The sequence below is a fragment of the Cystoisospora suis genome, assembly GCF_002600585.1.
Source record: "Cystoisospora suis strain Wien I chromosome Unknown contig_111, whole genome shotgun sequence".
Taxonomy (NCBI): domain Eukaryota; phylum Apicomplexa; class Conoidasida; order Eucoccidiorida; family Sarcocystidae; genus Cystoisospora; species Cystoisospora suis.
Genome location: NW_027152913.1, coordinates 134,022 through 159,937, shown reverse-complemented (window position 1 = coordinate 159,937; position 25,916 = coordinate 134,022). Strand labels below are relative to the sequence as shown.

Below are 25,916 nucleotides of genomic sequence, written 5' to 3'. Positions count from 1 at the left end.
GCAGACTTTGGCGGGCATATCAGGTAGAGGCATGGGTATGACCGCCAGAATGGCGCAGCGACAATGGACCTGTAAACAAGCGATTGGGAGTTCGAGGAGTCAACGTGGGCGATAGATACGTCCTTTCGGTAGAACACAGAGCATGCCAAGTCACTGATGTAGTTATGTTGGACGCCCGTGTGCCAGCAGAAATCCGACACAGTATGTGGCACTCGCGAGCTGATAGAAGAGCAGTTTTTCGAGAAAGTGCTTTCCCAGCTCATTGCACCTGTATGTCTGGGGAATAACCCGCGAGAAATGTTTCTCACCTTACCGAGACACTCCGCGGTGTGTTTCCCGTCTGTCCTCGTTAGTGTGTGTGTGTGTGTGTGAACGAAGCTAGGACGTCGCAGTGCGAATTGGACCTCTGAAAGTAAAACGCTGACAACGCCACAAGCGATCTGTGGAAACTGCAGCGATAAGGCAACCGAAAAGGCCTTTAGCGTGTACTTTCTTGCAGACGAGTGGCTGTACTAGTTGACCAACGGTGTTCCGGGCGGCGGAGGAGCGCCGTCGCTCTTGCACTGAGTCTGGAAGTCGGCGTAAATGCTACACACGGGTGGGGGGGCTGCCCGGCAGACGTCACGAGACCGTGAGTCGTGTATCTCGTCGATTAAGGGTGCATGAGGAAAGGCCCGTTTCAGAATAGCAGGCTAAAAAGTGCCAAGTGTGTGGCAAGCAACTTCAACTGCTCAGAAGGAGATTCGTCACTCCTGGGCAGAAAAATCCAGGAGGCGCACTTCGAAGTGGTACGTGCTTCGAGACCACGGGCCTTGCAGCGCAAGTTGACGCAGCCCCAATGACCAGTAGGCCGACATCAGGAAGAAGTGGTAGGTAAAGTCTTTTCCGCCGTCGTTCTAACGCATTCTCACTTTCACGGGTTACACCAATAGCGATTTGTTTCGCTTAGCACCTAGGGTCGGACGTGGCCGGCCCACGGCTGGTCTCCTGCCGCCTCTCGGAGCGCGGCCATGTGCGGCTGAGCTGTCCAGGCGGACGGCGCTCGCCTAGCTGTGGAACGCCGACGTGCTGTTACCACTCGACACCTCCGTATAGGCACTTTCTGGAAACCACGCCAAGAAAAGGCAACTTTTTCCTTGATGGATTCGCTGTCTGCAGTTCCATTGTGAGCGGAGAAGTCCAGCTGCACGTGCTGATGAGCACGGACTGAAGACTTTTCACGGCTAGGACGCATTGCGCTTACTGTCTGGCGGCGGTCGTCACCTTCGCACAGACTTTCAGAGGAGACGGGTAAAAGTTACGAAAGAAAGTGGACAGTTGGAAGAGCTTGGTACGGGAGCAGCACGGACGAGGCTTTTCTCCCGCTCGCTACAAAACTAGAGACTTCCCGAAAAGCAGCAAGGACGGTGATGCGCTGCGGTGATTCCGCCGTTGGACTGGGTCTCCAGGAAATCGGCGACGAAACATTCTTCTGCCTCGATGATCGCATATCCCGGTTGCATGACTGCGATGTCATGATCTCGAGTCCCCGGTGTGTGTAACTTCCACCAGCGTATTGATGCGTCCCCGCGTCGGAGCAGACGAATTCCTGTTGTGGCGGTCGGAGGTACCACGGTTCTACTGAATTCACACTCAGTTTTCTACTCTGGCTTTTCCGATCTCAACTTGCTGCGCATCAGTGTCCGGCGCAACGCGTTGAACATCTCGCATCTCGCCTTGGAAATGGATACCCTGTCCCTCAATGTGCAGCCTGTCGTGGCCGCAGAGGAGAGCGACATAGCGCTTGCGGAGCTGGGAGCTCGCTTACTGAGCGCATTTCATGCTTTCCAGCACTGCGAACCCGAGGAGAGCTGGCACCGTCGGTTGGAGCTCCAAGAAGCACAGGTAGGACATTCACGATACTGCGTTTCCAGGTGCCGCTCCAGCGTAGCCATGCCGTGACCCGCGTCGCCAAAAGGGCGCAAGGAGACTGTTTGCAAGAGTAACTTTGTCTTAATCCTTCCTGAGATTGTTCTTTTTGTGTGCTGTGTTTGCCTCTATCGTGCAGCGTGCCTTCTTTGAATACTCACCGGACAACGTTCGCGACACCGCGTCTGTGCTTTCTCCGTCTCCTTCGAGCGTTCACGCGAAGCCAGGAAGAAGTCCAATCCCAGCCACATGCTCAGCTGGTGGGATTGACGCCTGTGGCTCCCGCGTGTGCACAGCCGCCAAACGAAGAGGTGTGTCGTCGAGCACCCGGACCTCGACAACAGCGTCGAGTAGATCCGGCACGAAGTCAGAGCGAGATATCCCAGCAGCCGCAAGAAGGAGCCGAACACAGTCCGGACCTCGTAAGGTGGCGGGCTGTCGGAGGACCTCACAAATGTCCCGATGTAGACCTCAGCGGGTTGACTTGGTAAAAGGAGGGGTGACTTCAACTGCATCCGCCGGTGGTGCCCCATTCGCGCAGCAGCTCGACAGAGTGCTGCATCAGGCAAAACGCCCTACGCAGTTGAACCGAAGTTCGCATCACGTCACAGGTGCCAAACCATGTGTGCTCCCCCCAGCTCCAAAGAAAGGGCGCAGAGAGGCATGCGGAACACGGATCCGGAATCAAGGTGCTGCGTCACGCACCTCTTCAACAAAGCCAAGGCTTGCATCACGAACTTCCATCATTGAACCTCGCGAGATAGGCCGACCTACCGAACGTGTTCCAAGAAGAAACCCGACTCTCGCATCACAGTCAAGGCCGAACGATGAAGCTGCAATAAAGCGAGGGCAAAAGGGTCCGCAAGGAGCGAGGACACGGACCAAAAGTGCTATCCCATATAATAGTCCGTCAAAGCCGAACGCTGGGTCAAAGACTTCCCCCATGCAACCCCGGCTGCAGGCGCCTGGCACCAGCCAAGTTCGAAGACGCGAGGGACCGACTGCCCCGGAACAGCCAGGCCCGCAGGGGTCTGTGCTACGTCACAAAGAGACGACTCCTGGCCGTCAAGACCACTGTGTGCCCCCATCTACTACCGGACAGGCCACAAGGCGCACCTCGTCGACTGCACCAGCGCGGCCTGAGAGAGCACCGGCCGGAGTTCTCGCAGCAGCCACTTTGAGCCAGAAGCCCTCTTGTGTGTCGTTGCTGAGCAGGGGCCCCCAGGCCAAACAGGACAGCAAGCTCGCCACCGGAACGCTTATTCGGCAGCTACAAGACACGGGTAAAGCCATTCGAACACCACTGAGCAAGCCAGTGGTCCAGGACGCGGAGACGCGGACCACCAAGCCAACAAGGCCCACCGGTAGCGCATTGCCATTTCGCTCGTATTCGACTTCTGCACAAGCCAGCGGGCGGCGTGGCCGTTCCCTACTGTGTGATGCTTTCCTGTCGCTTGAAGGAGAGCCCTCAGAGACGCGGTCAGGCTGTCTCCGTACTGGCTCGACAATGTCGCGAAGGCTGGGAGTATCCCGCGGTCCCCTGGTTCCAAGGCTGGATTTACGAAAATGTATTCAGTTCCGCGAGCTCGTGTGAAGTTATCGCCAATTATCCTCACACTCATCCACGACAGCACTTTCAGGAGAGCAGCTATAGCCCTTGCTCAAGCAGTTCCTGTCCGAGTCCATTCTTTGTCGGAGCTGCTTTTTATACTTGGACAGTAACTGTAGGACGTGAACGCGGCTTTGAGTTAGGACAGCATGAGTTCACGGTCCTGTTCGGCTCAAAGCCAGCTCCATGTCAAAGCAACACACATGGGTTCGAAAAACCTTTCTCTCTTGTCAAGCGTTGTACGGGAACAAGGAGTCAGTTTACCCTTTCGAAGCCGGTGACTTGTCAAGACGACATATCTCGTATCTGGCGAGTCCTTGCCCACTTGCTTGGTTCGGCGATTACTACACACGAAATGAACGAGACGCGTAGTGGGCGGACGTTGTTTAAAGCTATGCTACGCTGCCATGGAGGCCACGTCGAGACGTGACCTAGCTCGGATTGATGAATATACTCTACAGCCGGAAGTAGAGAACCTCGATTGAAACGTGGGCAGCTGCCGGGTGTTGAGTAGTCAGTAGACATAACGTTTCTCATAGAGCGAAGAGGCCGCCGCGGCTCCGCCAGCACCTCCCTGGTACTTGCCTAGCTGGGCCTCACTGTTGGCCTTGGCACGTTCCAAGAGCACCTTCTGAGCAGCATCTTTGTTGGCTGGCTTGCCCTTCCAGGCATTGAGGCAAGAGGCTTGGAGTGCACGCCCATAGGAGAAGGAGAGGGCCCACGGATGAGGACCCATCTTGTTCATGGCGTTCAGGTTGACGGACGCTTCTTCTTCAGACTGTCCGCCGGAAAGGAACATAACTCCGGGAAGTGCTGGGGGGACCGTGCGTCTGAGCGCCCGGACTGTGAAGAACGCCACATCCTCAGGGGAAGCTTTTTTCGGGCAGTCCGATCCTTGAGTGACCATGTTAGGCTTCAGCAGTGCCCCCTCTAGTAGCACGTGGTGATCGTTTAAAGCCTTGAACACCGCGGCAAGCACACGTTCAGTGACTTCAGCGCAGACTGTGATGTCATGGCTCCCATCAGTTAGGATCTCGGGTTCGACAATGGGAACGAGTCTGTTTGCCTGGCAGATAGCTGCGTATCTCGCTAGACCATGCGCCACCTCAAGAATCGAGAGGTTCGAGGGCTTGTTTTTTGCAGGATCGATGCTGAGGACGGCTCGCCACTTGGCAAACCGTGCGCCGGCCTTGTAATACTCCTGGCACCTCTCAGCCAACCCGTCAAGGCCGAGAGTCGCCTTCTCGTCGTCCGTGCAGGGAAGTGTTGCTAGTCCTTTGTCCACTTTAATGCCCGGAATAATTCCCTCGTTCTTCAGCAGTTGCACCATCGGCACGCCCGAGGGGCTTTTCTGGTAAAGTGTTTCCTCGAACAGAATGGCTCCACTAATGTACTTGCCGATGCCCTTGGCAGTGAACAGCAGATCGCGGTAGAAAGCGCGGTTTGCCTCATTGTTCTCTACGCCGATGCTATCAAAACGCTTCTTGATTGTTCCTGCGAGTCGAAAGGGCGAGACAAAGACGTATAACGGGGAGGGTCCTCGAAAAAAAAAACGTGTGGCACGAACAGGGATGCAGTACCCCAGTCCTATCTCAGACTGCGCTGCAACTCTCTGGCATGCGGCCCCCCAGACCCATTGAATCTTCTTTTGAACCGTTACCGCTCGGCTTCGTTTCGCGTACCAGTGGACTCATCAGCTGCCAGAATCCCCCGGCCAGCCGAGGCAATTGCCCTGGCGTTCTCCGCGAGCTCCTTCGCAATTTCTTGAGAGAGAGCCTATGCGCATGCCCACCACCAAGCATGAGCCAGATGCAGTGTGGCTGCTACCAGCCAGAGCGGCTCTGCCTCGCTCCGGTGTCATGTTCTCTTACCATGTTGCGCTTCGGTTTTCGGCAATATTTTTATAGTCGACAAAAGGTTTGACTGACGCCGGTCCACCCTCCGGAGAAGCCAACGAGCTAATAGTCAGCGGGTGCGACACTACCTCCCCTCTCCTGGGTGCAACCCCAGATGCGTCATCCGAACCCGGAGGGCCCCGACTTGCTCCAGTTTGCTTCTGCTCCTCTTAGAAGACCATCCCTGCCCCTCTACGTAACCGTCCCCGCTCCTCTACGGCGGAAGAAATATCCTACGTCCCTAACAGGATACATCTTGGGCAGAGAATAGCTCCAGCCCACAGAGGGTGCTGGGGCTGTTACCAGGCTGGAACCTAATGGGAGTTCTGTGCCATTCCGAAAAAAGTCGTCCTCAAACGAAACTTAGCTGTAAAAAAAAGTTGCTTGAGAGCACTGGGCAAAGCAAACGCGCCACTAAGAGCGGCAGTGTCACACCGTGACGGGCGCTCAGACTGCTGAAGGATGACAAACGGGTAGAAAGCAGTTTCGCCACATTCGCTGACTAGCTCAATGCACCACTACAGCCTTCAAGATCAGTACACCGAGATAAAAAAGAATAAGCGGATTGTTGAACGGCAAACTGGCTGGCCAGCAAAACAAACAGATGCAAGCTTTTTCATATTCGCATAAAAAAAGAAACCATGAACTTGCTGTCTAGTAAACATAGCGCTTCTCGAACAGAGAGGAAGCTGCCGCAGCGCCTCCTGCACCGCCTTGGTACTTGCCGAGCTGCGCCTCATGGTTTGCCTTCGCGCGCTCCAACAAGACCTTCTGTGCCTCTTCCTTCTGTTGCGGGTTACCCTTCCACGCTTTCAAGCAGGACGCCTGCAAGGCGCGACCGTACGAGAAAGACAGTGCCCACGGGTGAGTACCCATCTTGTTCATCGCGTTTAGGTTGAGAGACGCGTCCTCCTCGGACTGGCCGCCGGAAAGGAACATAACCCCAGGAAGTGCTGGGGGAACTGTGCGCATCAAGGAGCGCACTGTGTAGAATGCAACGTCGTCATGGGTTGTTTTCTTGGAGCAGTCTGACCCTTCGGTAACCATGTTAGGCTTGAGAAGTGCTCCTTCCAGCAATACGTGCTGGTCGTTCAAAGCCTTGAACACTGCGGCAAGAACACGCTCCGTAACATCAGCGCAGACCGAGATATCATGGCTTCCGTCAGTCAAGATCTCGGGCTCGACAATGGGAACGAGTCTGTTGGCCTGGCAGATGGCTGCATACCGTGCCAGCCCGTGAGCGACCTCCATGATGGACAGGTTGCTTGGCTTTCCCTTGGCCACATCAATGCTGAGCACCGCGCGCCACTTGGCGAACCGGGCGCCGGCCTCGTAGTACTTCCGGCACCGCTCACCAAGGCCATCAAGACCCATTGTCGCCTTCTCGTCATCCGTTCTTGGAAGGGTTTCCAGGCCCTTGTCTACCTTTATACCGGGAATAATGTTCTCCGCCTTCAACATCTCTACCATTGTCTTGCCGGATGGTCCCTTCTGGTACAACGTCTCTTCGAACAGAATGGCTCCGCTGATGTACTCACCGAGGCCTTTGGTACTGAAGAGAAGCTCGCGGTAGAAAGCACGGTTCTCTTCTGTGTTTTCTACACCGATGCTGTCGAAGCGCTTCTTGATTGTCCCTGGTACGCACACACAAATGCCGAGCTAGCCTGCGGATAATCGTCGCCCCACCCCTGAAGTGCCTGCTCTCACCCAATCGTTCAGACTTCACCAACATCCGTACACACCTACCTGTAGACTCATCTGCAGCGAGAAGCCCCTTGCCTGGAGCGCAGAGCTTTTTGGCGTTTTCCGCCAGCTCTTTGGCGACATCCTGAGGAATTGGGAGAGCGAGGCCCGACTGAAAGCACGCCAGTCACAACCACACGTGACGCAAAGCAGTCCACACAAGTTCACCAAGAAAAAACGGCGTGTGAGTTTGTCCCCGGCAACTGCTCGGTCTCGAGTACCGTCGACTTCTCCGCCGCGGCACATCGAGTACACACGATGGTGATGCGCGAAAGAGGAAGCGCGCCGCTGACCGTTCGGCCCAAATGTAAACCACGACTATACCGTACGTTCATGCAGGAGGGCAAGGTTCTACAGACATGTCGATGCATGGTGCTGTTGGAGGGACGTTTATTGTCTCCGTGTGGCGAAGACGCACGGGCGGATGCGGCACAGGGCAGTCGGAGGCAGTCCCGGCTACTGGTACCACACTGCAGACAACGGCCCAACTGCACTGGAAGGCGGTAGCTTACCATTTTCACGGAGAGGACAGGAGTCGACAAAGCGAATCAACTTGTACTGCGAAAAGCAAAAAAGCAAAGATTTGCTGTACTGTGTCGGGCTTGCGCTCGTCCGGCAACAGGGGGAACGTCAGGCTGACGGAATGCACCCGGCGGTGTTGCTGCGGCAGCCTGGCCCAGCGACGGGAGGACCCCGCGGAAGCGTTGACCATGCGCAGGGTGTGTTAATAGCCGGACACTTCCTACTGCGTCTCCGGGCGGAAGGCATAATAGACGCAACCGCACCACCGTGATCATCGACGACCGCAGCCGATGCACGGCAGGGGAAGGTCGTGCAGGTGTCGTGTTCTCTGCGAAAGCCGTATGGTCCTGACCTCCGGGTTCAGAGTCGACACCCCGAAGGCGCTTCGCGAGAGTAGCTAGCGACGTGTCTACCTCTCCACTTGCCAGGCGAGGCGCTATCGTTTACACTCTTCTGGCGGGTGGCAACAGTTCCAGGGTGATCCATACCTGTGGGACTCACGTCTGGTTCTCCGTGCTCAAGACGTTTTCTTAGACCCGAAGCTAGAATACGAAAGTGTCGTAGCTGCTGACTGAGCAGTTGGGGCTGTCGAGGTCCAGGGCAGCGTAGCGTATGAACTCTCAAACACACTCCAGGACAGAGGTACTTCAGAGCTGAAGTTGCCGCAATCTCTTGGGAGACTCAAAACCCCAGTCCCTCACGTTGGGTAGCAGCTCTAACGACAGATCTGGAACCATGGGTCACCAAAGGGCTGCCCCGCCTTCACCGTTGTGCAGAGGGGCTGGGGGTCGTATGCTTTCCACCTTCATTCTCCACCGTGCTACGTCACCGCTGTGCTTTCCGCGTTTCTAATGCTCTCTGCTGCTTACCAAGCTGTGGTGCCGAAATGCCGTTACCTCCGCTTATGTACTGTTCTGGCTGGGGAACCTGGCTGGACTTCGGGTGCAAGTGGCCAGCAGGTCCCTTGGCAGCAGCCGAGCCTGAGCCTCTAGGCTATCTTGTAGTGACACTCTGAACTGAACTGAACAGACGGAGAAAGTCGTCTTGAGCAGGGGAAGTTAGCAACAAGTCGGAAGAAGACAGTCGATACTACAGCCTCCGAGTTACACTTCGCTTCTGCTTAAAAGAAGACAGGTGATTACGCGAACCGTAGGGTAACCACGCTACGCCTTTGGTACCGCCGCGGTCGGACTGTTCCAGTTCGTAGACTGAAAGGCACTTAAGTACGGCAGGCGCACCCCGGCGTTGCTGCAGACGACTGTACCACGCACCACAGCTTACCAGCGCCGGGTAGGATTCCATGTTGCGCGACTACTGAAACCCAGCATGCCGCCCGCACGGTACGTGAACGAAACAAACTTCTGTCAATTACTTCTTGACAGGACACGCGGGAAAAGAAAGAACATATTCCCGTCTTTCGAACTAGGGAACAACCGCCCTTGCCGCATGTGTTTCTTCCTGACAGGGAACGCTGTTTTAACGTATACTCATAAGTATGAAGCTGCCACACACGCTGCCACCACGCAACTCTTCGAGAAACCCACTGACATCCAAAAAGTCTTGTTCACGGCTGTGAACTCACGATTAAAGTAGCGCATGCAACCCCTAAGCCACAGGGCCCCCAAGTGGATATCAGAACTGCTCCGGGAGGTCAGGCTACTCGCTTTTCATTACGAAATTAGGGTCTCGTTGATAGCGAGCTTCGAAGCTGCACAACGTAAAAGACAGACAGGAGAGTACGTAAACGCTCTCTTCCATGCAGGTGCATGGCTCGGGTGGCCATCCTTCCCTACACGGTGCTCACTACTAACAGTACCACAAGACAGGCGGCTCAGCTGGATGGTCGTAAACACGTCATGCCGCAAAACTGCCGTGTTAGTTGTCAAAAGCTGTACAGCTGCATGTTCGGCAACCCACATTAGCAATCTGCACATCCCACTTCACGCCTCTTGGCGTCAAGATCAGTCTGAGAATTCTCTCACCCAACAGTAGGTATATGCGCACGCAACAAAAGATCCTCTGAGAGAGGTTTTTTGCTTCAGTACCAACAAAGTAGCTTTTCTCATCAGCCTACCTCATGTGACGTTACGACCCTTTCACCCCGGAGAGTCTCGATTTTCTACTGCTTATTTCTAACGCACTTGTCCTTGCTCTTTCAACGGCAGTCATCTACGTCTCCACAGACCAACTCCTGTCTACCTAATTTCTTTCTGCACGAGCGAACTTCACGATTCTGCTTCTGTTTCATGTCCGGCCTATAAGGACACCTCTTGAACTACACGCAAAGGTCTGTCTGTACGTCTCAGTCTTTTCTTCGGTCAAACAACCTTGACCTCCCCACTACGTCTCACATGCCTAGCTGGGAAGTGAGAAAGAAAGCTCAGAACGCTTACCGTTGGAACCACTGGTCTAACAGCGGCATCGCTGCTCCCCCTTGAAAGGACTCTATATACCTGGGGGTGGAGAAAAAGAACGAGCGAAGGAAAGCGCATATGCCGCAGGCCAATTAGTATGTTGTTAACCGTTTTTCGAGTGGATGCTTCATATAAAACGGAGAGGGGAAACGAATAAAGACTGCCTAGGCAGCATCTCAAGCAAATCACACCGAGTGAAGGCCGCAGGTGCGTGTCTCATCCATCCCTCTCTTTTGCAGACGCGGTCAGCATGCTCAAGAATAAAGAAATTCCTTAACATTCTGACAAATGAGGTGAAAACGTAGCGCATCTCACTTCACACACAAACTCTGAAGGTGAAGAATGATAGTAACCGGGTCCAGGCACCACAGAGTCGGGGATTATGAAGTAGCGCAAACGCATGCCACCCCAAGGGAAGCACGAAGAACATAGGAAGAGTTGTCAGCCTTCAAGAAGACTGTGTGAATGACAAGAAAGCTTGGGATAAACTGACTCTTCTTTATGGTGGGATAGAGAACTGACCTATAAAGGTTAAGGGCAACCCGACGGGCGTATTCCTTCTTCACATCTGGAGGAGGCTTTGTAATTAACTTCTCTTGGAGAACCGGCGCACTCTCGATGGAGCTGTAGGCGAAGGAAAGAAACGACAAGAAGCGAGAGAAACGATGAAACAGGAAAGAGAAGAAAATCCTGACAACCCATACAAGTCATCAGAGAGAGATCCTATCACCCTGCAATATCTATCACAAGGACATCTCAAACTTCTTCTACTCTTCTTCTTCGTCTTATCCATTCGTTGAGCCACACAGACATCCCTCACCCATCTTTGCTTTGTAGAAAAGAAGAAAAGGAGGAGCCATAGACAAGACTGCAAACCAAAAGGGTGAAGAGATCATGACCAGATGACATCCAGTCTCACATCTCATTTCATTTCTACCTCCCAAGGGTCATAAAACACAGCAGATCCAAAGAATCTCCTCTTTCTTCTTCGTATGAAGAGCTTCATAACGATGTATCTCCACACACACACCCCCGTTTACCCCTTATCTCTCCACCTCTGCGTAGACACCTGCCGTCTCTCCATGTACGTGTGTATAGAGTTGGTCGGAAGAGGAGAGAGAAACACATTTTATGAGAGGACTATGCGTCCACCCTCACGCACGTCTACTGCCTTCACTCTCACGACTTGAAGCAACTTCTCTCAAAGAACTCCTTTTCGTAAGGAGAAATAGAAACAGTCACTTACATTCCTATCTTCAAGAGAGGAAGTTGGCTTGTGTGCGGTAAGAAAGACCTGCACGCATAGAACGTCAAGACGACGAACGCATGCAAGCTAGTGTATATACACGAGAGCACCTCACCATGCCTATCTCCAGTTGTTCATCTCAAGTGCTTTCTCTTCCATTGCTTAAAGCCCCAAACAAGAAATCTTCACAAGACGAGCACCTGCTTGTAAGCAGTAGACGTTAGGGTTTAGGGTTAGGAAAGAGACCTTCTCTCTCTCTTTGAAAGAAAAGAAGAAAATCTCTTTCTGGGCGAGAATAACACAGAAGAAAGCAAGACAGCTCAATGTGAGATAGAAGGTGAAACAGGAGGACAGACTATTACGACTACTACTATTATGACTACTACTATTACGACTACTACTATTATGATGACTACTACTATTATGCCTGGCGGTGGTGTGTATACACGACGAGTCAAGAGCGCATGTTTTACATGAATGTTAGAGAAACCACAAGAGAGAGACATACAAGATGACGAGGGGGGATCTTTTCATCACGAGAATCGAAGGGAATTTTCCTTCTATCAAGAAAGGCGGACGCTTTAGAAACTCTACAGGGAGGCAAGACCTTCAATTGCAATACCCACGCACGCAGGGTTGTTCTGCCCGTCAACAGGTACACGGAGAGATTGATAGATAGAAAGACAGATGAACAGATCCATCGATAGCTATAGAGAGATACAGACGTGCTTTGCAATGAGAAGCACGTTAGAGCGAGGACACAAAAAGATACTCACCAACCTGGAGAGAGAAGGACACTTGGCTTATTATTCGTCAAAACGCCCATGAACTGCAGGAAGGGGGAGCGCACGAAGAAACGGAGAGAATAGAGAGAGATCTTTGCATCTCTCTATCACAAGCTAAGATAGAAAAGAGGAAGCGACTCAGCTCGCATACTTTACCTATACTACACGCATAAGTAAGTATATATAGCTAGCCCCCCCGCCGCATATACACGCATAGCGAGACTAGAGATAGATAGATATGTATGTACACGTATTTATACATATATGGAGGAGTATCTTATGAGCCTTGTTAGGAAGGAGAAGAACGTCTTTTCCCCTTGCTTCTAGCGTCGTTCTCGTAGGATGGAGAGAAGAAGCAGAAGAGATAAACCTCTTCACTGTTGGGTATCGCACGTATGAGAGAGGCTATTCCTCGCTCCAGAGAATGCGTGAGAGAGTGTTTTCGAGGAGAACAAGAGAAAAGAAAAGATGGCAAGCTCCTCTTTCCTTTTCTCTCCTCATTCTCATTCTACACGAAGAAAGAGAGAGAAAGACTTACCTCCCAGTCGGTAAAAGGTGGAATACTATAATAGATTCCTGCACCTTCATTATCTGCAGGAAGAGGTGAGGTAAGAAAACAGACAAGATCCGAGATTTCTCCCGGATTGACTAGATCACATATCCATTGACCTGACTGCTGCTGCTGTTGAGAAAAGGGCTGAAAAGAGACCGGCGAAGTGGCGGCGTTGCTCGTAAGCTGGGTAGGCACAATGCATGCCCTCCCCGGAACGACGACTCCAAACAATCCCGACATGTAGACAATCTCATGGGCTCAGAAACGAAGAGAGAAAGACGATGAAAAGAGAAGGAGTCAGATGATTTGATAGGTCGACGCGAGAGAGACTGACTTGTCGGGCTGAAGTGTAAACCGGTAGATCGGTTTCTTGCAGATCTAGAAGATAGATGGGCGACTGCGAGAATCTGACAACTTCTCCTCACGGTCATAGACAAGTTGAAAGAAGAAAGATGAAGAAATGGAGAGCTAAGCTCTTACAAAGAGTGTGTTCGGTTACAAGGAGGATAAAACATCCGGTCAGCTTCTGGCTCTGAAGGTTCAGAAGGGAGCCAGGCGGGCTGGGAGGGGTGTAGATGTCAGTTTGGGGGAAGATAGAAAGAAAGGAATCTAGTAAGGTTTATGGTACTTCTTCGTACATCAGAGGAAACAGAAAAGTAAGGAAAAAGAAAGAGAGAAGGGGACAAAAGTGATGGAGGGAATGAATGGGGAACCGGGACTTCAGATTGGCTGCATGACACCCAGTCAGTTGAAAAGAAGATGGCTCTCTCTCTCTCTATGCAACTGGGAAAGTAGACACACAGATAGCTGACTGAAGAAAATCGCATTAATGAATTCTCAGGGACGCATGTTGAGAGAAGGAGTGTGTTGACGCCATTCAAGCAGATGGCGCGCTACCTGCAGGATCACTTCTCTCCGGGTTCCATTCTATCGCATCAACGCGGAGTGAGTGGTAGCGAGTCTACGGGGCTTGGAAGAAAGGATTTCTACTTTGCAACTCTTTAGTACTCTGGCGAATTGCTGTAAAGAACGCCTTCAATTACACACCGTGGCGATACAGATGGATGACCAACTGCGGGAGCGCAAACACGACGGGGAAGAACGAAGAAAGGAAGCTTTCTGATTAGCCAGCGGCTCACGGACTCATTCTCGAAGTCATGAAGAAGATCTAAAGAATGTGCTCCACACAGGATCGCACTGCTCTCATGTATCGAATAGGTAGAACCACAAAGAAACGTACAAGAACGACCGATTCTAGGGACATCCTTCTACCAACAGTCGCAACTTCCAACTTACACACATGCTGAACTTGTGACAACAGATAAAAAGTGCGACTTTTCCCATGCTCGCTGTCATTTGAGAAGCCTGGGTCATTCTTCAGTCTCTCTCTAAAGTACAAACTTGGGCATCGTAGTTGAATCTTTTCAGTTTTCCTGCCTCATCCAGACATCCAGCCTAACGACCTTGCAGGCAATGAATGTCTCAGGAAAGAAAGGTGTCCGTCCTTGCTGGGTTATCCTCTTAGACTAGCAGAAAGAAAAGGCCCATTGCTCTACTCGAATCCGGGGTGCTGCTGGAATTCCCCAGTAATCATCGACTCCTGCACAAGTGTAAAAGAGCCGTTGCGTGGTCTTTTCTTGCCAGACAAACGCAGGCATCTCTCAACGGGGGCGCCGCCGTTTTATCTCGTTCTATCACCGGTCAATTCATTTTTAAGGACAGTCTGAGGCAGAAACCCACGAGTCTGGAAGATCGGGAAAGCTCCACGTGAACTCCCTGAAAGAGAAACAGTTCCTTTTCTAATAAGGCAGGTGTCACCAGTGCACTATGGCGGCTATTGATCCTCTTCTTCATTCTTCCCAGGTAAAGAAAGGAGCTCCATGCCGATACACTTCTTTGTCACACACTTGTGTAAGATTTTCGTATAGCGGGGCTCCTCCGTGAAGGGTGAGTTTTATCAGATCTCTAGCACTCTGAAGAATGAAGCAGTCTGATGATAAAGCCGGAGAGATGTGTCTTTTTTATGTCAAGACTCTCCTGGGCACTTTAGATCCTTCTTTCTGTCTACTCGATCGTACCATAAGCTTCTCACCTAAGCGGACGCACTCCTGGCGAGCAGCTCGACCACCTACCAGGGGAGGTCAGTACGTCTTTTCTTAGGAATGATATCTCTCGTCTCGTCGTCTCTGTACCAGCTTCCTTATCACTTCCACAGAAAATGAATTATTCTTGGAGAAAACATTCATCTACGAAGTCAGATGGATTTCGAACCGCATCTCTTTTCAACTGGTAAGGGGATAAAGCGGTGCTTTTGACGTGTTAACGTCTGGAGGGGATTTTCCCTCCGAGAAGGAAGAATGCAAACCATCGAAGCCGTCTTCTTGAATGACAGGAGCAAAGACAAAGCCTCTCGGAAAAGTCTTTTCTCGTCTTTCTTTATCTACATACTTGTTCAACTTCTCTCTCTCTCTAAGAAGTCACAAGAGATGTCAAAACACTCCTGACTCTCTCTCTGTCGAGCGATGTGTGAATGGCAATAGAGAAGAAGAGGAGCTAGCTAAAAGAAGGAAAACGTACAAATCTCACGCGGGTATCTTCTTCCTAGAGTCTTCGGCTATGCGAAGACAGACCCAGAACTGAAGGGAGATGGTCTCGAAGTCTAACACGAATTTTGGAGAAAAGGAGCAAGTAAAAGAAAGAAAACGCACTATAGCCAAAGTTTGAATGAGAGACACAAGAAAGAGATATAAAGAATAACCAAGCAAAGGGGTAGTAATACGTAAGGAATCATTCTCTATCTCCGTTCTCCTCCCGACATAAAACCCCCACCCCTCTTGACGAATCTCTCTGTCCTAAGGAAAAGCGATAAAGAACGAACAATAGAGCACACGCCTTCATTCAAGATAGTCGAGTTCTTTGTCATATCGATTCATTCTTTTGTCCTAGAGAAGAAAGAAGACGACGGGAGAAGAAAAAGATGAAAGAAGATGATCTATGGAGCACATCCATGTCTCTCTATCTACCTGCGTGTGTCTTCGGAAGTGAAGGGGGATAAATCGAGGAGACGTCTTTGTCTCTCGTCTGCAGTATCTATTCATCTTCTTTGTGCAGGTCAACTGTCCTTCTCCTCCTCCTCCTCACTTTTCTATCTTTTCTCTCTCCTTCTGTGGAGATATAAGATCAACTTCTTTTTCTTTAAGTCTTTCTTTGTCATCTGTACATTTGGTTTACAGTCTCCTCTGGTAATCTCACTTCTAAGCCTGTTGAAGGAGGGAAAGACAGACGAAGAGAAGAAACAACGAAAGATCAAAAGAAAGAAACCTGAGATTATGAGAGGAGAAAAAAGATATACATCGCAAGCAAGAACATCATACGAGAAGGAGTCACTGTAGTATGTGAGTGTACGGAGAGAAGAGCCAACCTATCTTCTTCCCCACTTTGACTTTCTGCATGCATGCATCATGGTCTTGCTGCATGCATGCATGCATAGACCTGTGCATGCAGTCACTCCTCGTGGCAAGGAGGGACAGCGTAAGGCTTCCTTTTGTGTTTTTTTCCTTACCGTTATGTTCCTCCGTCAACGTCATTTGGCACCCGAGCCGAGATCTGTATACATGAAAAGTCATCGAGCGAAAGAGAGGGACAGTCGCTACATCTATCGCTTGCCTTGTAAAGAAAAAGAAAAGAACAACGTGAGCACATTCCAAGACTTTCATCATATCTTCGTCTTTCCTCCTGTCGTCCTCTGTCTATCGCCATGCACACTCTTACACCTGTACACACCATGTATGTATGCACGGAGAAAGGTACTCATATATATTCATACAGATACGTATAGAGACAAATAGATGTATATGGATAGACATAGGTGAATAGAATAATGTTTTTCTCCCCTTTTTCCCTCAGTAGCAGAGTAGGAGTAAAGACTAAGAGAAATGAGCTTCCTCAGTAGCTCCATTCTATGAAGGATCTTTAGCTGCGCATCTTTGTCTCGCTGTCTGGGACGGGGAGTACCCTTCATGGTTTTCCTAAGAGCTTACGTTTCTGTTGTATGGACAGCTAAATCCAGCATGTCCTGCTCATCATCTCCAGGCTCTGGAAACTTCGCGTAGTCTTTCGGCTGTATGTACACCCCACCATCACATACATATCCCTTGTGCATGCATTCGCATATCTCTCTCTTACAGGCTCTCCTTGTCAAGAAGAAAAAGGTGACGGAAGAAAGAACCCATCTCCTTCTCTCTCTCGATCCACTGTCGTGTGTTCTTCTAGGTAGATAGCCTTCATGTACATCTATATACATTTCTCTACGTATCTCTAAGGAGACGAACAACTCGCTTGCACGCGCGAGAAAAGTAACCAAGTGTCTTCTATCCGCGTCTCCCTTCAAGGGCAAAGGCAACTTGAAAGAGAGGACAACTCATTTCATAGAAAGGCGTGTACGTCCACAGACATGAGACAATAGAGATCGCAAGAGACGTGAAATTGCGAGCTGTTTATGCATGTCTCTATCGGACTGTATAGACACCTCACAATAGAAACACGGACACATGAACGGTCAGCCAGACAAAAGAGACAGGAGAGATACTCCTCGCTACATACATCGACATGACCCTACACAAGAAAAGCATGACAAGAAGCTCTCTATGTAGGTGTATGAAGGAAGTGCTGCCTAGATCACGTACACATATACATTACCTTTTATGTATATTTGTATGCATTTGCCTATGCCAGTAGAAGAACGACTCCGTTACTTACGTTAAGAATAACATGGCAGGTGCTGCATGCACATTTTCCCCCGCAAGCTCCTTCTATATCAACGCCATTCTCAAAGGCAACCATCAGCACTGTCTGCCCCGGCTGTATAGACACATAAGAAAGGAAAATACGCCTTCAACTCCTTTCTAATTTAGAAAGATGTCTGAAGAAAGTTTGGTCTGTCCATATCTTCTCTCGCAAGAAAACACATTCAAACGGATCTACAGCTCTCTCTTTCTCTGCAGATGTGTTTGTATCTATCGACATACGTCGTTGGATAGAGAGAGGAACTTCTACGGGAGGAGAGAGGGAGAAGAAGAAGAAGCTTCTGGATGAAAAGGAGAGAGAAAGAAAGTCACGGACACTCAGGATAAGAGAAAGACCCATATCCGTGAGATATAGCTCAGTTCTGCTCATAGCCGCACCTAAGGGCTGTTGAAACATATATGGTATGTCACCTGGAGTGTACATACACCCTCTTTGGCTGGACTGAGAAGAGACACAGGAGAAGAAAGATTCTGAAGACACAGATAGGTCTATACATGGTACCATAGCTCTACCATTTCATCTTTCTTGAATCATACATGCAGTAGATAGAATATTAGAAACAGGCCTGTTCACTACACCTATCTGATGAATGTATCTCCCTCCTTTCACAGTCATCACGGACATTGCTATGAAGGAAAGAAAGAATGAGATCTCCTCTTCCTAGGAGAAGCGACAAAAATCTGACAGTTTGTGTTTTCTTCTCGTTCACTTCAAGTCTATGTCTTTTATGTAGAAGGATTCATCTTCTATTATCTATCCTTCACACAAGATGTAGAAGAAGAGGAGAAAGCAAGATTTCTGCATCTTCTGAAGCTACTGCATGAAATATATAGACTTTCTCACTCGATAAGGACATGCCATCCTACTCTCCCCATCTGAAGTGACAAATGTCATGTTAAATCCCCGGGGTTTATTCTTCTCTCCTTCTTCCTTTTTCTTCTTTTCTTCTTCGCTGTCCTTCTTCTTCTCCTCGCCTTCTGTCTTCTTCTCTTCTTCTCTTTCTTTTCCTTTAGTGGAGAAGATCTGACTACACTTCGACCAGAAGAATCTTCTCTGGAATCTCCTTCTTCTTTCTACGTCATCTGAGACATCGTCATGATCAAGAGAAAGCCCTCTGTTGATAGAGATAGGAAGAGAAGATAGAGAGGATGAAGAAAAGAGGCTAAGATAAGACGAAGGAGAAGATGATATGAAACTTCTTCTTCTCCTCCGACTTCTTTCGGTTAAGAATCTCCTCCTCAGATTTCCAAGATAACCTCCATTGCATGCAATACCTCGGGACTGAGAAAGAAGAGAGGGTGAGATAACGGATCGATAGACAGAAAGATTCGTCTGGAGAGATCGTTCCCTTGAAGAAGAGAAGAAAGAAGGAAGAGAATTACCATTCATCATATCATTAGAGAAGATATCTCGCTCCTTCTTTCTCTGGAGATTCCTCTCTGAAGATTGTATGGTTCCTTGGCGACCTAAGAGAGATCTTCTAAAAAGCTCTCGATGTTGATGAAGGAGACACCCGTGGTGGGAAATCTCCCGATCTTTTAAAACTACAGTCTGAAATCCTTGCATGTCTCTTATTGTCATCCCTCTCTTCAAACAAAGTCCACTTTCTTCAGTTGACGATGTGAAATGTCGACATCCTCGAGCTTCTTCTCGGTTGCACTGGCGAAATCCAGAGATATTCGAGGAAGATTTCGGATAAGAAGAAAAAGAAGAGAAACAGATGGAGATAAACTCCCGCCCGGAAAGAAGAGGGAGAGACCTTCGAGATGCTATGAGGGAAGTCATCCTGACCAAGAAAGAAAGGAACGGTGTCTCGAGAAGAAAAAGAAGAAGATTGATCTTGTGCCGCTGCGGGGGGTTCTCTAGACGTGGGATAGAGAAGAAAGAGTCGATGGATGAACTTATCTTACGGAGGAAAAAAGAGAGAGAGAAAGATATAACATATCAATGTTGAAGGAAAGATCAAAAAGAGTTAGACATGATTAGCAAGCAGAAGACAAGGAGAAGAAGAAGAAGAGCACTTGTTAACCTTGAGAGTTGCTTCTCATCTGGGATGTCTCGAGTTTCTCATATTGATAGAAATGTCAAAAGAGAAATGGATGAAGATGCATGCAGGATGGTCGCAGGTGAGATAGGTGGATAGTAACCGACAGCCATGATTCCTCTCTTGGACTGCAGTTGAAGGGGTCGGCATGAGTTTATGAGGATCTAGGAGAAGCTTAGCGAGAGGAAAGAAATAAGAAGAAAGAACGGTGAATCTCGATAGAGCTGTGGAGACAGGGGAGATTCTCACGAAAGATGATCTGCGTCATCCAAAGAAGAAGAAAGCAAATACTTCCCCTTTCTTTCTTTACGATGACTTTTCTCTTTACGACTGACAAGCTCATTCGCTTGGAAGTGTTAAGCTTTCATTACAAAAACGCTAGGACTTCTAATGCTGCTATAGAGAAGGCGAACCATCGTTCCCCACACCAATGCAAAGACGAGTCACAGAGATGAGAAAGGCCATTTTCCTTTTCATAACGTGCTATACAGCTCTTTCATTGGGTGTAGAAGACATGACAGATGTATAGGACCGAGCAGACCGTACTGTATAGAGAGAAAGCCGAAGGACTTGAACCACACAGGGAGAGAGATCGTAGGAAACACGTCCAACATGCACGGTTCTCGGCTACTCGGTATGTGTCGTTTTGTCGAGAGAGAAAGGAGAAAACTGTTGTGGAGTCGGTCGCTGCTCCACGGCAATGAAAGAAGGAAGATCGAGGCACAAAGGGAATGACCACGCGGGTTCCCCAGAGAGCTTTCTCGGACTTCACAAGTCCGGCTTAAGAACCCCAGAGATCGTCGGTTTCAAAAGCATTCTAAGGAACCTGACAGGGCGTTCAAACCTGGGAACGAACAGAACGAGGCAAGGGGAGTCAACAACGACAAAGGGGAATAGCAGACAACAGCGGAAAGATGAATTCTGACGTACGGACAAGATCAAGTTATGACCCCGGTAAGGTGAGTTAAGGTGTCTGTACAGCCGGGGCCATAGACGAGGGAGATCAAGAAAGATGTAAGTCTAAGATGTCTTGAGAGAAACCTTTCTCAAGCCAAGAAACAAGCGTTGAGGACTACACGGCATGCTTCGCTCGCTGCCTTGTAGCTCTTGAGACCCCCCCGCAGATTTACGACACACTCGCTCTACCGGCCAGATTTACTCTACACAACAGTAGACGGAAAGAAGAAGAACTTCTTTCACATATCTCGGGACAGACTGACTTATTGTTCCTGTTTTTTGAAGGGCTCATAGGGACAACAGCACAAGGGTCTCTCCGCATGCATGCATGCATGCAGCCCTCCCACCGAAATGTGCGGTTGCCTCACACATGCAGTTTTCTTAAGCGAGCATCGATGGGAAGGCGATCGACGTTTTCTTCAGAAAGCCTTCGCTGCTCGTTTCCATAGTGTATCTGTCTATGTCCTTTGATTCGTAAGAGGTGTTACCGGTTGTCGAGCTGTCTTCCAAGATCTTATCTCTTCCGATGACCGCCCTCTTCCTATTATGAAAAAGACACTCACCAACAGCCCGAGGAAAGTTACCTGTCCATCAAGTAGAAACGCCTATCTCTAGCCTTTTCGTTCTATCTCCGCAGTCTCTTCATCTCACCCGCTTAGGCTTCACAGCCCTCTCTCTATGCATTCGCTATCTACATCTTGTTCTGATAGAGATCCTTTACCGTCCCGCGAGTCATCCGTTCGACTTCGCAAGTTCTTTTCTCCTCAATTGCCTCAGCACACATCTTTCTCTTCTCTCTCAGATATCTTCCTCTCGGATTCTCACGTGGAGCCTAAGAGCTTTCTTCTTTGTATTCTGTGGTTCGAGGCTGGTTAAACGTCATGTCAAACTCTATCCAGATGTGAGCTAAGCGGAAGAGAACGCCCCCTCCCTCTCCTCCTTCCCTCCCTTCTCTGTGGAACTTCTGTCGCCCTCTCTTCTTCCTTTAAGTGGCTGGTCATGCTACGTCTCTTCCTTCACGAATCTAATCCGACTGCTTTAACTTTCCCAACTTCTCTCTCTTTTCTGAACTCTTCTCACTTCTTCCTCTCGCCTTTATGTTGAAGCACCGGAGCTTCCGCGGGAGAAGAGGAGGGGGAGAAGAAGGAAGGAGATCTTCACATGGCCCCTTCCGTAGCTCAAAACTCCAAGACAGCAGTAGAACAGAAGGGAGAATCTCGAGGATAGGAGACACTTCCTCTTTTCATCAAAGAAAGCCCATGAGAGGAGGAAGGGGTCGAGGTGTAGCAGCAAACCTCTATGGCAGTCGAGGCGTTCTAAGACAGAATGGAGTTTTCTCTAGGAAAGCGAAGTTGCAAGGGGGTGCTAGCGAAGAAGGTAAGAAGGATCTTTCTTAGATTGAAGGCTTGGAGATGAAGAGAGTGTATCTCTCTGTCTCATGGAAGATGTGTTGTAGTCTTTAGTCAGTACCACGGGGTAGAGCATTTGTTTCTCTCGTCTTAGGCATTTCTACCAGGCAGCGTTTTGAGCTGAAAAGTCTTCTCGAGAAAGCATTTCTTAATGAGAAGATCGAAGTGGGGATGACTGCAGTAGCGATATCAGTGATGTGTATTTCTCCTTTCTATTTCTCTTTCTCTCTTTCCTTATCTCCATGAAAGAGTTACTCTAGATCATTCAACGCCCTAAGTAGATAAGCGTCTTCCTTCTTGTAGCGATGATACCTCTCTGTACGGACAGATAGATCTTGTTCACTTCATTCCGCTTCTTCTTTTCCAAATTCCTCTTCAGCTTCTCTTCTTTCCCCACGACTGACTGTTCTTCTTGCATGTATCGTGAATCGGCGAATCGGCACCTCGCGTGTATCGAACTCTCCATGCTACTTTCATCGACGTGATCCTTGCAATTTCAAACAAGTTGCTTTTTCTTGGAGATTCTTTCCTGAACAGTATCCCTTTTAATGCTAGATCTTTACCGACCTCTCATCATTCTTCTTCTCATCTACACGCGGACTTCTTGTGGTATCTTCTATCTCTCAGTATCTTCTTCACATTCTTACTTGTTCTCTTTCTCTCAAGCCTCTCTCTCTTCTACACGCGTTCATTGTCTTTGTCAAGGGGGAAAAGGGACCCCTGGTGTTTCTCTCCTTTAAGGAGAGAGTGTGCGAATCTCCGGCTAGCTCGATGCTCGGATTCTTTCCATGAGTATCGAATGGCCTTTTGCGGCATGAGGGAGGTGCCCCTGTGGCACCACGACGAGCCTTTAAACCGATGTGGTAGGAATTCTCTATCGACCCTTTGGCTAGCTGATGGGCTCTTCTCTATTTTTCTACTTATCAACGAAGATTCAGGGGGGAATCTTTCTTTTGTAGTATCCATCTGAAGTTGAGCTCCCCGTAGAATTCTCTCTGTCTTTCTCTCTCTAGCTTCCTATCTTTCAATTCCCAATTTTTGTCTATATAGTCTTACACAATATTTCTCCTTATGTATCTCCCTCCACATCTTTCTTTCTTTTGTTCTTCCTCTCCTTTTTCCCAATGGATGAATTCTCCTCGTGACTATTCTGAAGCGTTCCTTTCTCTTTCTTCTTCTTCTTCTTCTCTCATCTCGTATGATATAGCAGAAGAAGAGGAAGTAGAGGACCTCCCAGGCACATGGAGCGGACGCAACTTTAAGGATAGAAAGGGAAGAAGAGGAAGAGGAGAAGACGAAGAAGAAGAAGAGCAAGATCAGGCAGGGTTCGGACATGAAGAAGAACTAGCGATGGATTTGAAGAGATCGAAGACCGCTGTCTTAGATAGGAGAACAAGACGCCGCTTAGAGCGCAAACAGAAGAAAAGTCTGAGAGCTCAACACCTGCAACTCTGGAAGCTCCAACGCCAGAAAGAGGCTCTAGAGAGACAGGTGGAAGAGAGAAAGAGAGCCCTACTTACACAAGGAGACCGTTTGAGAAAGGGTGGGAGAAGTCTTGTAGACAGGGAGGAGGAGGAGGAAGAAGCTGATAATAGTGATAGAGAGAGAAGTCGCCATGTAAATCGATTGCTTTCGCATAAGACATCCTTAGCGTCTTCAAAAGATGAAGAGAGAGAAAGTCAGGAGAGAACTATAGGAGGACTGAAGCGAAAGAAAAGCGTCCAAGAAGAATCTCTCCAAGACCAGGAAAGGAGAAAGAATGCAAGAGGCACCCCTATACGTTTACGTAGATGGATGAATTCAAAAAGAGAAGAAGAAGAAGATGAAGAGGAAGAAGACGAAGAAGAGGAAGAAGAGGAAGTCCATTCTGGAAAGAGACAGAGACTTGTATCTTTCTCTGAGGTGTGCGGCCGCAAGGCAGCTCAGCATAGGCCCTTTCTCGATCTACGTGGGAGCGTCTTACAGTCGACGCTTGAAGGAGAAGAAGGAGAAGAAATAGGAAATTCATCCAAAAAGCATCCTCTTGTCTCTTTCTCCTCATCTTCTCCTTCTTCTTCCGCTTTAAGTCTTCTCAACAAGCAGAGTCATCGTCGGTCTCAGTCTTTTTTGGATGAGGTGGGAAAGGCCCTTGACGCGGAGTTGAAAGATCTCGAGAAGAAGCTCGGAATTCGAGGGATGGATAAAGAAAAGAAAAGTAAGAAATTGACAAAGGAGCTCGTGACCGATGGCTTCGATGAAGAGCTCCAAGGCCTCCTTGACGATATCTTAGCAGGAGAGACATCTGAGAAGCAACTAATTACCAAGAGAAAGCAACACGAGAAAGAAGAAGAAGAAGGAGAAGAAGAAGAGGCAGAAGACGACGAAGAAGAAGATGACGTAGAAGAAGGAGAAGAGGAGGAGGAGGAGGAAGAAGAAGACGATCTTGAGGAAGATGAGGAAGAGGAGAGCGAGATTGAAGAAGATGTTTTCGAAGAGACTGAAGATAGTAAGAATTTTGAAAGACAAGCACAGAAAGTTCAAAGATACCAAGAAGAGCAGGAAGACGTGTCGAGTTCCTCTTCTTCTCTCTCCCCTCAACAGAAGGCAACGCTCTCTCCAGTAGGTAAATATCTTCCTCCTCATCTACGTAAACAAGGCTTCCTTGCTGCTTCTCTTCAAGAAGATGAAGAAAATGCCCCACTATCTAACGCTCTTGACTCAACTGATACAGTCATCGGCTCTTCCGATTCGAAGAGACAGGAGGAGAAACAGAAGAAGAAGAAGGATGTAAAGAAAGATACGCAAATCCCGCTTTCGGGGGATAAAAAGAAGACCGAAAGAAATCTTTTTACCTCGGAACAAGGAAAGACTTCTTCAACTCCAACTTCTCCTCCTCCTCTTCTGTTCTCTTCAAGCGCTCAGAAGGAAGTGCAAGCAGCCGTGGTGTCTCTACAGCCGCGTTTACAGGGTGTTTTGAATCGAGTCTCTGAAGGCAATGTTGAAGTAATTCTCCAACAGATTCTCAAGCTTATTCACGCCCAGCTAGCTCAGGTAAAACAAGAGGACTTCCATAATGTACGATGAATGGAGAGAGAGATTCTTAAGGCCAATCCTATGCTCCCCTCTCACCCTCACAGCTCATAAGGATCTTAACTAACTTCAATAGAAACCTACAGCTAGACTAGATAGAAGATACCCCATTCTACCAAGTCTTTCATACATAATGAATAATAGATCTCTTCTGACTTGCCTCCTCCTCCTCCTCCTAGCTGCAGACTGATAAGAGGACAAGGAGGCTAGGTGAACTCTTCCTGCCTATACACCTATTGTGAAGCTTCATATATGAGAAAGACTTCCCAGAGATGTGCTTCAGACTTTCTTTTTCGTGGTTCCCTTGCTATTATTCAGGTGTATATCTGTGTAAATGTATCTATGTATATGTTTGTATGTATACGTGTATATCCTGTACATATATATAGGCATATCGAAGCAGACCGTTTCTCATGGAGTTGAGAAAAGCACGCCCCTGCTGTATGTGAGACGTGAATCCCGAGGTGTCTTAAGGAGACTTTCGTCAGGCTTTGCTCGCGTCTTAGATCTTAGGCTGTTGTCTTTCTTCACGACAGGTGTGACTTTACGAAAGGAAAGATCGATGCCATGCTTTCTATTTCTTTCTGCATAGAACGTCAAAGAGCGTTCTGGAGAGAACCGCTGAGGATCTACAGAGAAGGAGATCTTTTTCCTTCTTTCTCCGTCACCTCTACATAGCAGTATACAGACAACAGATCAAGATATATGAAGGAGTCTTTCTCATTCCTCATATGTCTTCCTTATGTTTCTCATTGTATATGTAGAGAGAAAGAGAGAGGTGTAGATGTGTATGTCTTGGGGGACTAAGGGGACCCTTATCTGTCTGTTTGGTTTCTCAAGTACCTAACACCGCATACTACGAGTGGCCTCTCTCTATATAGATGTATAGGCCGACTTCATCTGTCTGTCCCTCTTGACGTTCCGTCTGTGTATATACACTCACGGTGCCTAGGCCT

At 48.9% G+C, this 25,916-nt stretch overlaps 5 protein-coding genes across 5 annotated transcripts in view; 2 read left to right on the top strand and 3 right to left on the bottom strand.

Moving 5' to 3' along the window:
* Positions 1-1,722: 1,722 nt before the first annotated feature.
* On the top strand, positions 1,723-2,329 carry CSUI_000254 (uncharacterized protein; the record flags this gene model as incomplete). Its single annotated transcript, XM_068060488.1, has 2 exons — positions 1,723-1,884; positions 2,048-2,329. Coding segments are annotated over 2 exons (444 nt in total), but the record flags the coding sequence as incomplete, so codon positions are not given.
* A 356-nt stretch (positions 2,330-2,685) lies between these two features.
* On the bottom strand, positions 2,686-7,792 carry CSUI_000253 (fructose- -bisphosphate). The gene is made up of 6 exons (XM_068060487.1): positions 7,668-7,792; positions 7,159-7,267; positions 5,389-7,046; positions 5,200-5,293; positions 3,025-5,011; positions 2,686-2,741 (listed from the first exon to the last, which is right to left on the bottom strand). The coding sequence occupies exons 1-3, from the start codon at positions 7,668-7,670 to the stop codon at positions 6,067-6,069; spliced, it is 1,092 nt and encodes a 363-aa protein (XP_067927548.1). The 5' UTR covers positions 7,671-7,792; the 3' UTR covers positions 2,686-2,741; positions 3,025-5,011; positions 5,200-5,293; positions 5,389-6,066.
* A 981-nt stretch (positions 7,793-8,773) lies between these two features.
* On the bottom strand, positions 8,774-21,046 carry CSUI_000251 (2fe-2s iron-sulfur cluster binding domain containing protein). The gene is made up of 6 exons (XM_068060485.1): positions 18,325-21,046; positions 17,434-17,535; positions 16,716-16,795; positions 16,238-16,281; positions 15,443-15,935; positions 8,774-9,385 (listed from the first exon to the last, which is right to left on the bottom strand). The coding sequence occupies exons 1-5, from the start codon at positions 19,264-19,266 to the stop codon at positions 15,886-15,888; spliced, it is 1,218 nt and encodes a 405-aa protein (XP_067927546.1). The 5' UTR covers positions 19,267-21,046; the 3' UTR covers positions 8,774-9,385; positions 15,443-15,885.
* CSUI_000252 (duf775 domain protein) lies at positions 10,071-13,895 on the bottom strand (the record flags this gene model as incomplete). Its single annotated transcript, XM_068060486.1, has 5 exons — positions 12,661-13,895; positions 12,114-12,166; positions 11,338-11,385; positions 10,614-10,715; positions 10,071-10,130 (listed from the first exon to the last, which is right to left on the bottom strand). Coding segments are annotated over exons 1-5 (516 nt in total), but the record flags the coding sequence as incomplete, so codon positions are not given.
* CSUI_000250 (ma3 domain) overlaps positions 20,471-25,916 on the top strand; it is a 13,955-nt gene continuing 8,509 nt past the window's right edge. Inside the window, exons 1-3 of the mRNA XM_068060484.1 lie at positions 20,471-20,479; positions 20,930-21,859; positions 23,099-24,921. Coding sequence (XP_067927545.1) covers positions 21,580-21,859; positions 23,099-24,921 — 2,103 coding nt within the window. The 5' untranslated portion in view covers positions 20,471-20,479; positions 20,930-21,579. The remainder of the gene's footprint in view (positions 20,480-20,929; positions 21,860-23,098; positions 24,922-25,916) is intronic.